Source organism: Globicephala melas, chromosome 11 (genome assembly GCF_963455315.2).
Source record: "Globicephala melas chromosome 11, mGloMel1.2, whole genome shotgun sequence".
NCBI lineage: Eukaryota > Metazoa > Chordata > Mammalia > Artiodactyla > Delphinidae > Globicephala > Globicephala melas.
Genome location: NC_083324.2, coordinates 31,935,620 through 31,950,537, shown reverse-complemented (window position 1 = coordinate 31,950,537; position 14,918 = coordinate 31,935,620). Strand labels below are relative to the sequence as shown.

General features: G+C 33.9%; 1 protein-coding gene across 4 annotated transcripts in view; it reads left to right on the top strand.

Annotated features, from left to right (window-relative positions):
• APPL1 (adaptor protein, phosphotyrosine interacting with PH domain and leucine zipper 1) overlaps nt 1-14,918 on the top strand; it is a 34,857-nt gene that overhangs the window by 12,120 nt on the left and 7,819 nt on the right. For all 4 annotated transcript variants that reach the window (XR_009565903.1, XR_009565902.1, XM_030867477.2 and 1 more), the window contains exons 7-20: nt 181-239; nt 2,069-2,215; nt 3,109-3,191; nt 3,923-4,081; nt 4,777-4,965; nt 6,451-6,493; nt 7,739-7,795; nt 10,187-10,278; nt 10,684-10,866; nt 12,392-12,444; nt 13,047-13,221; nt 13,322-13,358; nt 14,005-14,151; nt 14,722-14,772. Coding sequence is in view for 2 of the 4 variants with exons in the window: in XM_030867477.2 (XP_030723337.1) it covers nt 181-239; nt 2,069-2,215; nt 3,109-3,191; nt 3,923-4,081; nt 4,777-4,965; nt 6,451-6,493; nt 7,739-7,795; nt 10,187-10,278; nt 10,684-10,866; nt 12,392-12,444; nt 13,047-13,221; nt 13,322-13,358; nt 14,005-14,151; nt 14,722-14,772 (1,475 nt within the window). In the remaining 2 variants the exon portion in view is untranslated. The remainder of the gene's footprint in view (nt 1-180; nt 240-2,068; nt 2,216-3,108; nt 3,192-3,922; nt 4,082-4,776; nt 4,966-6,450; nt 6,494-7,738; nt 7,796-10,186; nt 10,279-10,683; nt 10,867-12,391; nt 12,445-13,046; nt 13,222-13,321; nt 13,359-14,004; nt 14,152-14,721; nt 14,773-14,918) is intronic.

The following is a 14,918-nucleotide window of genomic DNA, read 5'->3' as shown; positions in this document are numbered from 1 at the left end:
ACATACTTTAGGGGGAAATTTGGCTGTGGGGGACATTTGGGTGGAGTGATCACATAGTAGGGAATTCTTATTTTGCTTTAGTACATTTGTTGAAAGATGCACATGTGAAAACCGTTAAAGCACTTATAAGTTTTGCAAAGTACTGTTGTATATTTGTTAATAGTCATTTCTGTTTTCCAGATCATGATGCTGCAATTAACAGATATAGCAGATTGTCAAAAAAAAGAGAAAACGACAAGGTGTGATACATATTACTCCTTCAGTATCACAATTAACAACTGTTTCATTAGGTGGTCTCCTTTCTTCAGTTTAAAAGTGGTAGCCAGCAGTTGCTTTGTGTGCTTTGCTGTATTGCCCTTAGTTTATTCTTTCCTTCTAGTTATTTCAAAGCCTTTCTGTTAATTGTTAATTATCAGACAATTAATAATTGTCTTTTTAAACAAAATATTTTTCTGTTGATAGAGTTTTATAAGTAAACATAACTATTCCAAAAATGTAATTGATGCCCAGGTGTAACATTGCCTCCTTTTGCTTTGTATTTTGATAACACTGCATTTGTTTTATATATGTATTCAAAAGTGTGTTCTGATATACAGTGGTTAAAAAGTTGAATTGTTACATACATAATTGAATGAAATTCTGTTTTGAAGACCTCCTCATTTACGGGGAATATATATATATATATATATATATATATATATATATATATTTTATGCTTCTTCAAGGAGTGAAATTCAGAAATATTATACTACATTTGAAGAGAAATGCGTTTGAGTAAAGAACAAAGAACAGAGTATTAACAAGTTCATCTAGATGCTCCTTAAGATCATTTCTCTCTCAGTGCCTAGTCCAAGGCTTGATTAGAGTAGGCCTCCTCTAGATGCTTGTGAGTGAGGTGGTCTCTGTGCCCAGGAATTGGCGTCTGCAGCCTTGGCTGCGGCTGCTGGTAGGGACACAGTGACCACTCTGGGAATCCACAGTTGGGTATGATTACTATCCAACAGCCACTGTGACCCAAAAAGGGAATGTTTCTCTCACAAATTCAGTACAAAGATCTGCTTTCACTGATTACTTGATGGTGCAAATATTTATAAAATACATACATTTTTAGATCTACATTACTTTGTTACTTTGCCATAGAGAAGCAGTTAAGGCTCTAAGTATGAACTTTGTTTTTACATTGCTTCTGGCTGTTCCAGGTATTTTTAAATACATTCTTCCACTAATTCAATTTATTTGAAAAATTTATTGAGCACCTACTACATGTTGGGTACTATGGGGGAACAATGTGAGTAGGCTCCACCTCTGCCCTCAAGGAGTGGATAATCCACATCTATCAAAGGCTTCCTGTATGAAGGCATGTGACTAGAACAGCTGCCAGAATACAAGGATGAAGAGAACACTGAATTATCACTGAGTTAAGTGCAGTAAAGAAGTCTTAACAAAATGCTGGGAGAGCAGAGAGAGGACAGTATATCTTTGATTGGTAAGTTGGGAAAGGTTACACTTTAAGTACCTTAAGCAGGAAAAGCAGGAAAAGAGAAGAGAAAATGTATGTTACGTAACAGGTGCTCAATAAATATTTGTTGTCTGAATACAAGAACTCAAGGGACATAGTTTAAGTGTGGGTGAAGGAAAACAAGTACAAGAAAAGAGGAGCAGTAGGGAGAGAACCAGAGAACTAGGAGGCAAGTGGTATGCTGTGAACTGAAAAAGGTCAAAGATTAATGACTAAGCTAATACCAGACTGTTGTCTGCTTTTCCTCCATGTGGTAGACCTTATCTGCCATGTTTAGTTTAGTTACTATAGCTACTATAGTTACTATAGTTCATAGCTATGTGTAGAATGCTGCTTTTAATGTGCATTTTAAAAAATAAAGTGGTTGGTAGTAAAACAGGAAAACTATCTTAGCCAATATTCTGCAGGATTTCTATCTCAGAAAATAAGACAGCTATGTACAATTGCTGGTGATGCACCTTTTTCCTTGGGTAGTCTCTTCCCCTCAGCCACTACTAAAGATAATTCAAAATTAAATAAATAATAGTATTTTTAATCTTTCACTCAAAGGTGAAGTATGAAGTAACAGAAGATGTCTACACTTCCAGAAAAAAACAACACCAGACCATGATGCATTATTTTTGTGCATTAAATACTCTTCAATACAAAAAGAAAATAGCATTGTTAGAACCTCTACTTGGGTACATGCAAGCTCAGGTGAATATTGTACTGTGTTCTGGATTATAACTGTCTTAAGAACTTTATATTAAGTTTGATTTTTATGTTAAATGTAAGGATATTACAAACTAAGGTCAAATACTCATTTGTGTCTGTGATTTTAAAGCATTTTTTAAAATGTCAGAGTGCTGTTTTAAGGAAGTTAGGGAGAAGGGTTTTCCTAGCAAATGAAGATTTCAAATATTTTAGGGTAGATGAAACCACTTACCTTGTATTTAGACCTTGCCCATCACAGCTGGGGACAGAAAGATAAATGAATTCCAAAGCTACTCCTATTGCTCAAGCTTCCACTCACTCTTGCTTCATAATAGATCTGAAAGAGAATGGACGTGTTTGAACTTGTCTCATGTTCCTGGCATACTTCCTGAGTTAAAATTAATGGATGAACTCCAAAGTATTCCAAGGGTTGTACATCAGGAAGGAGGCTAGAAAATTAAATTTGGGTAACATAAGATGAAATAGCAGTCCCCTAAAAGCAAGAGTTTAAAGAAATTTGAATATTCCTTTGAATATAAGTACTTATTATTCCTCAGATATAAAACTTATCTTTGTAGTAAACATGAAATAGTTTATCCATATGACTTACTTGAAATATTTTAAAATATATTTTCCAATTTTAAAAACTTGCTTACTATATGCATGTGTTAATATATAAGATGATGCACAGTGAAATTCAAGTGTAGTTTCTTCAGTGGCTCTATGCCCAGTAGAAATCATTGTAAACTACAACCTATTTTTACACAGTTGGAAATAATCCTTTGTTTTTTACTTAACTATGTATTTTGGTGATTGTTTATATGATTCACTCTAAGTATTTTGTGTGTATGTGTTTCTGTTGTTCAACCTCCCATTCCCATACCCTCTTGCCCCAGATAAGTTTCTTTAAGATGGGTTCTGAAAATCTCAATGACCAACTGGAAGAATTCTTAACTAATATTGGAACAAGTGTACAGAAGTAAGTATTTTCTTCCTTAAAATTGAAAATGAAGTTATGAGAATGATAAGTTAACAACTAAATACCATAATCTAAAAATATTTACCACTTAATTTCTGAGTGGCTATTTTCCCTGCCGTGAGAGTGTTTCTCGAGTGGCTCGTGGATGCTTCTTGGTTTTCTCACCATCTTTTCCACAGAATTTGAACTCTGAATTTCATAACAGTGTCAAATCTGATGGTATTTTATTGATTGTAGACTAGGTTTTATGTCTGAATACAACAGACACATAATAATTATCCATAAGTGAATTATCTTCACAGTTATCTGAATTGTAGGGGATGGATGGGAGAGTACTAAATGAATCTTGCTTTGCAAGCCATGAGAGATTAAAGAGACAGAGAAAGTAGTTCTAATCAGGTTCAAAGTCTGAGCAGTGATGTGGTTAATCTGCAATATGGAGGGAGATGAAAATGATTGTTTTAAACGCACAGGGCAGAGCAGTTTGAAAATTCCTCCAAAGTATGAGTCATTCAGTGTGGCTTCATTAGTTTTGGAATTTGGTATTGTTCCCAAATATCTAAGTTTCCAATAAAATGTAAAGCTGCTTTATAACACGCCACTTTAACCACCCATGCCACTGCTGTTCTCTTTAGGAAAATATATACAGAACAAATATACAGATAAATAAGATTGGTAAGGAGTTCTTTGTCTGTTGTAGTTGGTAGTAAATAATCTGTTCCCTCTGTTAGTGTTCGCAGGGAAATGGACAGCGATGTAGAGACCATGCAGCAAACAATAGAGGATTTGGAAGTAGCCAGTGACCCCTTGTATGTGCCTGACCCAGATCCCACAAAATTTCCTGTTAATCGAAACTTAACCCGAAAGGCTGGATACCTTAATGCTAGGAAGTAAGAAAACTATTGTTATTTTCATATATTGTGTATCAATTAAGGTAATAGCAAGTGAATATAATAAATGATATCTCCAAACTGTTCTGATTTTACTAAATGTTGAAACTTTTTACTAATACCACTATTAGTATTTATGCCAACTTTTTGACAGATGAGGTACATGAATAATTTTCAAAAGTAAAATTCTATTTAGATATTTATCAAATGATTTAGAATTATTTTAAAAAGTGAAACCAATTTGAGTTTAAATAAATCTAGCATAACATGTGAATGCTATTAAATATCATTATCATACTTTAAAATATATGTAATTACACCATCAAGTCAAATTTTAGTTTTTACCTAAAGATGGGATAAAGCAAGTTAACTCTAACAGTAAAATAAATTCTTTTGTTTTGAATTTATTCCCTTGAAATACAGTTGGACTGTATTTTATGGAGCATCATAACAGCTGTAATTTGATCATTTCCAGCCTTGTTTTGGAAATATATACATGCAGAATCACACAAGTGGGTCAGTTTATGTGAATTTATTTTAGAGACTGAAAACCTGATGTTTATATTTTCTACGCACCTTGGTGCCTTTTTGCAAGGTGGTTCTTTGTGATGTGCTTTACCTTTATCTTGTGTCTGGCTGATGATGGGATTTTAGGTGTGTTGTTATTAAAGAGTGAATGTACTTTCTTCATTTAGTAAAACAGGCTTGGTGTCATCTACCTGGGACAGACAGTTTTACTTCACACAGGGTGGAAACCTAATGAGTCAGGCCCGTGGGGACGTAGCAGGAGGCCTGGCCATGGACATAGACAACTGTTCAGTAATGGCTGTGGACTGTGAAGACAGGCGATACTGTTTTCAGATCACTTCTTTTGATGGCAAAAAGTTAGTATTTTTCCCTACTATTAAAAAAAATCTGTCATATTTTAAACTACTGAAATGTAGGATAATTCGTTTTCACTTGGACATTGTACACATGTTAGAATTATTATGTATTAAGATAATTTTCTTTTTAATCTTGTAGAAATTAGTTGAATTTTCCTTTTTGACTTAGATAAATGATGTCTTAATATTTTGAGGTTGTCAAAGCAAGTTTATGTGGTAAAGACCTGGGATTTCATGTTAAGAGACTGGTCACTGAAAATCCAGCATGGTATGGGGAAGGCAGCACAAGCTAGTGGAAAGAGCTCCAACCTTGGGGTCAGAAAGTTCAAATTCTGGATCCACTACCTACTTTGCAGTGTTAGACAAGTTACCTGACCTCTCTGAGCTTCAGTTTTCTACATGTAAAATGGAGGTTGGGGGGTCCTTCATTTCTATTTTGTGAATTGTTATGTAGAATAGAAATCTAACATATGTAATGTGCCTAGCATGTAGTAGGTGCTAATAATAATATTTTTAAATGTTAATCACATATTTCTGATCAAATTAATTATTTAGGCCATTAATGTTTACGTGCCATTTTAAAACTTCTATTACCTTTGCATTAAACAAGAATCCCATAGAGCAGCTTTTAAAACAAATTTTTGAGAAGCACAGAACAATACAAAAAGATGTATGAAAAAAAGCTATAATCTCATTAACCAGAAGCAATAATTAACTTTTTGGTCACTGCCTTACAGTTTTTATTTTTTATTCTAAGTACATTTTTAAAATAGCTGAGGAAATACTGAATGTTTATTTCATATTCCTTCTATAAACAAACAATGAATGTCAATTACTGTGTGTCATTTATCACACTGGATGTTGGGAGTCCCTTTGTTCATTTGTCAAAATTACCAAACTGTTAACGTTACTGGATGTATTTACATTTTTGTATTTCCAGTTTTTTGCTAATGCTTAACATGATTTCCCATTTCACATTCCGGGTGTGATTCAAAATTAGTGAAAAAAAATTTTTTCTAACTCTTAAATATTAACATCTATAGAAAAGCTACATATCCCTATGTTAGTGATTAATATGTTGAAAAGTTTTACTTAACCATATTCAAGGAAAAATAATAAATAATGAAGTAAAATTAGTATTTTCTATTAGGACCACTGATTTATGTTTGAAATATATATGGTAAGCGTCAGAAAGTTGAAATGCATTGTCTTAGTGTCAATGTACCTTTGTTGTAGTCTGCCTTCTGAAAACCAGCACATTTCTTTTTTGGTACATCTTGGCATAGATAGACAAAGTCAAGAGTTGTTAAAATCTGAGTCCTGATACCTCTGATAGTCTCCTTTCCTTAAGATACTGGTTGGTTATGTGTTTTCTCTTTGTTTGTTTCATACTGATGTGTATCTTTAAAGATAAAAATTTCTCACTCATGTTAAAAGTACTTTAGAAAAAAGTTGACTGTCAAACTTTTTCTCTTTTTTTTTCAGGTCTTCAATTTTGCAAGCAGAGAGTAAAAAAGACCATGAAGAGGTAAAATTTTATCTACTTAATTTCTTCAGCATCATCTTAAGATATTTTTCTGATGACAAAACATATTGATGTGTTCATTATAGAAATTTGGAAAATCCTAGTTAATTACAAATCTTTTTTTCAAAAAAGTCTATTGTCCTCAAGCAACATTCTTAAGTTTTGCATGGAATTTTACAACTGGACCTATAAGGAGAGACCTTAGAGATCATTTCTTGCTGTCTTTTTAAAAGCTCAAATTCAGAAATGACCTTGTGACTGCTGCTTTCTGGCAGGCTGTTAGTATCATGAGGCGAGTTTAATCTATTCCCTTCTCTTACCAACTCTCGAGACAGTATTTGCTGCATTAAGAACATAGTGGCAGATGTAGCATGGCAGGAAGCAACTAAAGCTTAAAACCTTGGGGAAATGAAAGACAGAAAAACAAAAATTTGGGAGTGTTTGTTCTTCCTCGTGAGTCTTTTGTTTTTGGCTCCATTTTTACTTGTCGTTCACCAAATATGGAAGGTAAGTTGTTATTATATAATTGTGCTGGTAAAAGACAAGTTTAGAAATTATGTAGAGATCAACTTTTATTTACTTCTTATGGAAAAGAGTAGGTATTAAAACGTGCTTCTGGTCTCTGAGGAATACAGACATATGGCTGTTCTTTGCAGGGTTTACCAAACAGAATATTAGGTTAGCTTTGTAAGGCTCCTTAGGCACTGGAATACTTGAGAGTGAAGCAGAGGATGTGGGGCAGAGAGTGTTTTCTGTGTTATTTATAAACCTGAAAGGGAAGTATGTAAAATACGTTCACAAGGAATATATTTAGCTCTTAACTTTTTTTACATTGGTATTAATCATGGTATCTGAGTCCAGACTGTCTTATTTGGTGGGGATTAGATATAATTTATATTAGATATAAAAAAATTTATATTAGATATAAAAAAAATTTATATTAGATATAAAAAGATAAATATAGACTATTAAATTACAGTTTAACATGATAGCTATATTTTTTATTTCCTTGTATGAAATAAATCTGGAATTTAAAAATAACAAATCTGTTCAGTGTTCTGTTATACCTTCATATGTTGTACATATATATGCTTTTGCATATAGGAAGGTATTTATCTCATAAGAAAGATTATATGTTATTTCTTCTAGTGAAACTTCTATGTCAGTTAAATATTAAACATTCTCTTTTAGAAGGGAAGCATTGTAGAAAAAAATATTAATCGTATTTTTCTATTTTCCCTTTTGCAGTGGATCTGTACAATAAATAACATATCTAAACAGATATATTTAAGTGAAAACCCAGAGGTAATATTTTTATTTTATGTATCCAGATATGGCAAAATTGAATAATTCTGTGGCTTATATGGCTTTTATTGTATTTTCTCAAGTTCTGTAATCTTTTAATTTGCCCTTGAATGGGCAGCTTTCATATATCATGAATAGAATGAGTATCTGGTCTTCCTAGAACAGTAAATTATTTCAGAACGTACTGAAATCAGTCAACCAACAAATGTAAGTAGACATCAACCTTGTGTTTAGCACCATGTTGAGCACCATGGAGAAAGGGGATATAGAAGAAAAATAGGCCATGGCCTCTGCCCTCCAGGAGCTTATGTATGTGGGAAGAGAAATCTAAAACTTTAAGTAACATTTCATATAAATTGAAAGTGTATGGTGATGACTGAAAGCTTAAGATTTCAGAATATTAAGATCAGTATGGATTTTAGTTTTAGAGAAAACTCTGTGGAGATGGCAGAAACCTGAGCTAGGTAGGATTTTTCCAGATTTTGAGGAATTTTGTGAAATTAGTTGTATAATTAGAATTGAAAGGTCTTGTTGGAGAATAACAGAAAACTGAAATGTGCATACAAATCACCTGGGGACCTTGTTAAAATGCATATTACGTTTCAGTAGGTCTGGGGTGAGGCAGCCTGAACTCTCAAGTTTTGCCAGTTATGCTTTGAGTAGTGGGTATCAAATCACGTGAACTCAGCAGTGTAGACAGAGTTGTAGATGCAGTCCAAACATGCAGGCAGAACCCGGGGTGCAGAGAACTCTGGAAGGACCAGTGAGTCCTAACTGCAGTGTAGTTGGGAAGAGACTTGGTTTAAGAGAGGAGCCATCTGACCTCTGCCAGTCTTGGTAGGCCCAGCTAGGCTGTGAACCTGGCTGCCTCCCAGGGCTGTTTGGGGCTGATGGGAGGCTGGGGGTGGGGGTTACGGTTTCAGTTGAGGCAGATCGGGGCTAATTTCTCTAGGAAGCCCTACCCTTCTAAGTCTTAAACTGTCGTTGGTGTAGTGGTTAATTAGACAGGACTGTTGGGGGACATGTAGGAGGCCATTATAGTTTAGGTATGAATTGAGGGTCTGAACATGGTGGTAACCTGAGGGAAGAGAGAAGAATGAATCATAGAAACAGGTAAAAAGAAATTGGCTGGACTAGTTAGCAACTGACCGATGTAAAGGATGAAGAAACCGACCAACATAAAGGATGAAGGAGACAAAGATGACTTCCAGGTTTTAAGCCTGGATGAAGGGAAGAAATGAAGGGAAGAACAATTTGGAAAAGAAGAGTTCTGTTTTTACCATAATGGTTTTGAGGTGCCATCCAAGACACATATGATTTGGATGCCTAGGAAAAAAGTTTTGAACTAAAGAAGCAAAATCTCATGACCTGAAAAATACTAGTTGTTTCTGTTAGTTTTATAATGATCTAATGAGTTTAATCTAAGAATATCAGTGCTAATTGTAGAGAAGTCTTCTGCTTTTAGTAACTTGATCTCCTGCCAAACTTGCTTTTTCTTTCTGTTATGTCACTTGGGAAGAACAAAAAATTAAAATGCAAATTAGATGACTTGTTAATACCTAAGGAATACAAAGGGAATATAGTGTTTGGATTTGAATAAGTCAGGCTTATTGTACTCTCCTGCCAATTATCAGAAGTCAGAGTTTTAATATTTTCCAGATTATCCAGAATTATTTTATTTATATTAATGAGAAGAAATTTTGATCGATTTGTGGCATTGTCTTTATACTTTTGCTAAGACACAGAAGTGCAAAAATGTTTTGTGATTATTTTTTCTAATGTACATGCTATTTTATTTAGCTTGTGTTTTAAATTATTTAATAAGTTTAATATTTTAATAAGTTTTTAAATATTTCTTATGGAAAGCTTTTTTCAAATTTGGCCGAAAATATCCATGATAACTTTATTAATAAATACACAGATATTTCTGAGCATAAATACATTCCGGAAAATCATAAAAACTTCAGGATCATGGTTATAAAATACTTTAATATTTTGTGACTATTTCCTACTCCTTTTAAATTTCTTTATTTAGCAAATTTGAGTGCCCATATGCTACGCACTGTACTAGGCACTAGCAATACAAACCTTAATCTAAAAAAAATTTGATAGTTAAAATTTAAAGAAAAAATATTTCCTATTATGTATATTAGTAGAAAAAAATCAGATTTTCCCCCTAGATTTACAGGAAGTAAGAGGAAACTTAAGTTATAATGTTGTGAAATTAATTATGTGTCTTAATACTAAGACAAGAGAATGTGGAACAACTTTAGTAACTTCAATTTACATTTTAAGTGTAACTCAGGGACATTCTGACAGTTCAGAGAGTTATATTTAAACTTTTGGTTTTCTTGCTTTACTAATTCATCCTTTTTTTTAAAAAAAAAATAGGAAATTGCTGCACGGGTAAATCAGTCAGCTTTGGAAGCTGTCACTCCTTCCCCGTCTTTCCAGCAGAGGCACGAGAGCCTGCGGCCAGCAGGGTGAGTTACCAGTCTCTGGGCTCTTTAAAGAACTATATGGGCTATTGAAAGTGTTAGCAAACACTTTGATTTTAGCAGTGTTAGTTACATTAGTACGAAATAGTTCTAGAAAATGTATTTCAAATAGGTAAATTTACCAGCAAGAGTGCTAAATAAATGATGATTCCAAATTTCCCTTGTGTTTATCTCTAGGTTAAAGTGATTTACGTTTCTGAATTTAGTAATTGGAAAGAAAAAGTCTTTTGATAAAGTCTTTTGACAAAGTAACTGTGATTTGGGATTGTGTGTATTAAAATTTGTTCTCATCGACTTATAAAATTGTATTTTCTTTTCTCATAGTTTAAGTGTTTAATTTCCAAAAGAGAAAACTAAATGCAATGCCTTCTTGTTTTCTTCTGTGCTTAGACAATCTCGGCCACTGACAGCTCGAACCAGCAGTTCAGGATCCATAGGATCTGAGCCCACAAATTTGGCTGCCCTCTCTCTAGATTCTCTCGTTGCTCCAGACACCCCAATACAGTTTGACATCATTTCTCCTGTGTGTGAAGATCAGCCTGGCCAGGCAAAAGCCTCTGGCCAGGGAGGCAGGTGGGTAATAGGAAGGTCTGTAGGGCTGTAGGGCTTATGAGCCAATTTCTACAGTTGAGAGCCATCTCTCATATACCTTGTGCATCAGCTGTGTTTTACTTTCTTTGTTTAATTACCTAACAGAATTTTGATAGTTGAAGAAGAATCATGCAGGCTTTTCTCTGTTTTTTGCCTCAGTTAAATGAGTTAAGATAATTTAGTTTTAAAAATACTCAATTCTGAATTGTTTATCAGATCTACTTCTAAGGTATTTACTCTTAAAATTACAGAAGAAAGTTTACAGTCCTATTTTTACATCATGACAATATTTTTAAAATTCTTGAGAGTAATACATGTGCTACAGGTTTATTAGAAAACGTTATTTAGGGGACTTCCCTGGTGGTCCAGTGGGTAGGACTCTGTGCTTCCAATGCAGGGGGCCCGGCTTCGATCCCTGTTTGGGGAACTAGATCCCGCATGCATGCCACAACTAAGAAGTCCACATGATGCAACTAAGAGACCCGCATGCCGCAACTAAAAAAAAAAAAAAGTTATCTTGTGTCAGAATAAGAAATCTCCAGGAAGGAACTAAAACATTGTCATGCTATGAATTATTAATAAATTATCTTTTGTTTATATGATGAGAAATCCTTGTCAAAGCAGTTAAAATTTTTCTTTGGCTGTGGATGAAGGTAACGTGGCTTAAGGCAAATCATTTATTAAGTAGGTGGGGCACCTAATAAATTGATAATGTAGTAATTTGGATATACATGGCCGTGACCAAGAAAAGATAATTTACTCTTGATCACAGAAATATACTTAGCATTTGATCTGATAGGTCAGACATGTATTAGGGAGATCAATTTCATGTTATCTTAAAGCCAGTGTTATCTTAGAACCACTTAGCTCTCTGTTTGTCTATAAAACCTACTTTGGATTGTACTTTTCTTCCTTCGTTGTGGGTGTGTCATGAGCCATGCACACTAAGGAGGGAGGTAGCTTCCATTCTCTAGTTAGCTTTTCTTCTTGCATTCTGTTACGTATGTCTTGAGAAACACAGGTTTAAAACTAGAAAATGTTCAAATTATCATAGTTAACTTGCGACATGTACTTAGAGGACCTAAAAAAAGGTTTTTTACAATCCAAGGAAATTCCTGGCATTTTTCTCATGTACCTAAAGTTGAAGCTAAATTAGCCATTCCTCTGTCCTACTTTATTTAAATTCAAGAACTTTTGCAACATGTTTTATTATAATGTTGATTTTTGTGTGTCTATGGCTAAACATGCAATCTGTCCACATCTTCTAAAATATAGCAACTTTGAGTTCAGCCTATTAACTTAGTGTGAGGGCAGAGGCCTTCATCACAAGTTAGTTGGTCATCAGTAGTGTTCCTTAACAGGAAGGGGTATTTTGGAGCTTTTTTAAAATGTATGTACAAGGTTTTGTGACTTTTAGTTTTTAACTCTGGGTTCAATGATTGAGATTCCTTCCATGTGGCTCATGGTAACTGACCTCTGGTTCATAATTTTTTAAAATACTTTTCAGGCGTACAAATCCATTTGGAGAATCTGGAGGAGGTACAAAATCTGAAACTGAAGGTAAAACAAGTGTAGTATTCTTATATTTTAGAAATTCTCAGAGCAGTAAACTATGTGAAGAATTTGATGTTTACATTTGTTTTGCTGTATGCTGTTTTAATGGTATCTATACTTCACAGTTTTCTCTTTTCACTCATAGTACACTTAAAGCAACAGAACTTAATCAAACTTAAGATTTCATTATTCACACAAAATTACAGATTATGATACTTTTGACCTCATAGTCAGATTTTCATTCCATAAGATATCCTTTGACCTTTTCCTAACAGCTGTTTTCTTCTGGTTTTGGAGCATAACTTTTTTTTTCTTTTTCCCATAGCTATTTACTTTGATATAATTTCAAACTTACAGAAAGGCTGTAAGCATAGTAAAAGGAATTCTTTTTAACTCAGAAGTACCAATTGCCAAAGCATAACCTTTTGCTATTTGAGTTTGAGATCTTAATTCTTCTATAAGATGAACACTGTAGTTAGGAGTTATTTCTAAATGCTTCTGCTGTGTTGAATTTTTCATTGGAAAACCTAAAGAAAGCAGTGTATTTTATTCCTTAGGAAAAGAAATTTGGGATTTAAAAATACATAATGTACCTTATTTTGTTGTAGATTCTATTCTTCATCAGTTGTTTATTGTCCGATTCCTTGGTTCTATGGAGGTGAAATCAGATGACAATCCAGATGTTGTTTATGAAACAATGCGCCAAATCTTAGCTGCCCGGGCCATCCATAACATCTTTCGTATGACAGAATCACATTTATTAGTCTCCTGTGATTGTTTAAAGTAAGTAGTAACCTGTCCCTCAAAAAACTGTAGGAAAAAATGTTTACATAACTTTAGCCTAATTAAAATTTGTCTCCCAAATTTTTAATTATTATTATAGGTTAATTGATCCACAGACACAAGTTACAAGGCTCATGGTGAGTTCTGCATGTTTAAAGCTTTATTTTAAGTCTCTTTGTACATATACACGTCTTACATCTTTATAATAATCCTGATTCTGTATATTCAGATATGGTAGCATGAATTATGATTGGTCTTTAGGGTGTTATAATTGAGTCTATGGCTATCTCTACAAAAAAGTTGTAACATTCCGTGTAACTTAAAGAATCAATGCAATCTGGTGTGATACTTAGTATTTATATTTATCCCTCAGTTAGGGAGCATATATCATACACTAAAGAAACTAAAAATTAAATTAAGGGATTAAAAGGCCAACATGATTGAGTTTATTTTATAATTATCTGTTTTGAAATAGCTGCAGGCATGTGCTTCTATTTAATCATTTAATAATATAGACCATTTTTGTTACTGAATTTGAATTTGTAAAATGTGTTAATGACTAATAAAACAAATTCAGTATTCAACAACCTTTTAATTTCCTGACAATCCAAACCAAATATGACATTGTTTGTTCTTGGATTACCATTCGGTTAAGAAAAACAACTGACTCTAATGTTCTATTTAGGATATTAAACAACTTAGTACATGAGTTTGTCATATGTAAGAGGGCTGTTTTAATGGTTTGAAAAATTTCATGTTTGCTTCTGATGTTTTCTGTGGCAGTTTCCATTACCCAGTGTAGTTTTGTATGCTACACACCAGGAAAATAAGAGGCTTTTTGGATTTGTTCTTCGGACATCAGGAGGGAGAAGTGAAAGTAATCTGTCATCAGTCTGCTATATATTTGAATCAAACAATGAGGGTGAAAAGGTACGTGGCTTTTCAAAATGTGTTTCTGTTGTGAAATACATGTCATAGTCAAAGTTCTTACTAAGATTTCTGGAGAAAAACTCCCAAACTTTGCCTAGTCCAACTGAGCTGCTTGACCAAAGCCTCTTGTTTTGAGGAGAGCTGAGCTGATGGGTTGGGCCATCTGACTCCACAAACCTGTATCTTCCTGGCCATTGATAGCTGTTGCAATCTTCTGGCTTTGTTAACTTATCCTGGGAATGCAAAATATTCCCATAATCAGCCATTTCCAAATGTCTTCATCTTAGAGTAGCAGCAGCAGCTGCTTGCTTTCTTCTTTGCAACTGTACCATCTCAGTAATGAATCTGAGATAACAAGAAGTGGGGTATGTGAAAGAGATGAGAGCCAGCAGTGGCAGCTCACAGACTCTGAAGAAAATACACAAAGGATTGGTTTTGGGGCTGGAACATTCTTAAATCAGCTTTTGTTTGAAGCAGTGTATTAAAATGAGTTATAAAACTAGTTACATCAGCCATTTGGATACTTGATGTAAGAACTGCCTGAGTTTTTCTTACTTGTTCCCCCTTTAGATTTGTGATTCTGTTGGACTGGCAAAACAGATAGCTTTGCATGCAGAACTGGTAAGAATCCAAGACACTTAATTATCCAAGAATGTTAACTAAAGTAATATAAGATCTTTCATATTAGCAAGTAAATAAAAATGATTTTGCTATGCAAGGTTAACAATAGATGCTATTCCTGATACATAGCATTTAGAATTTGGATA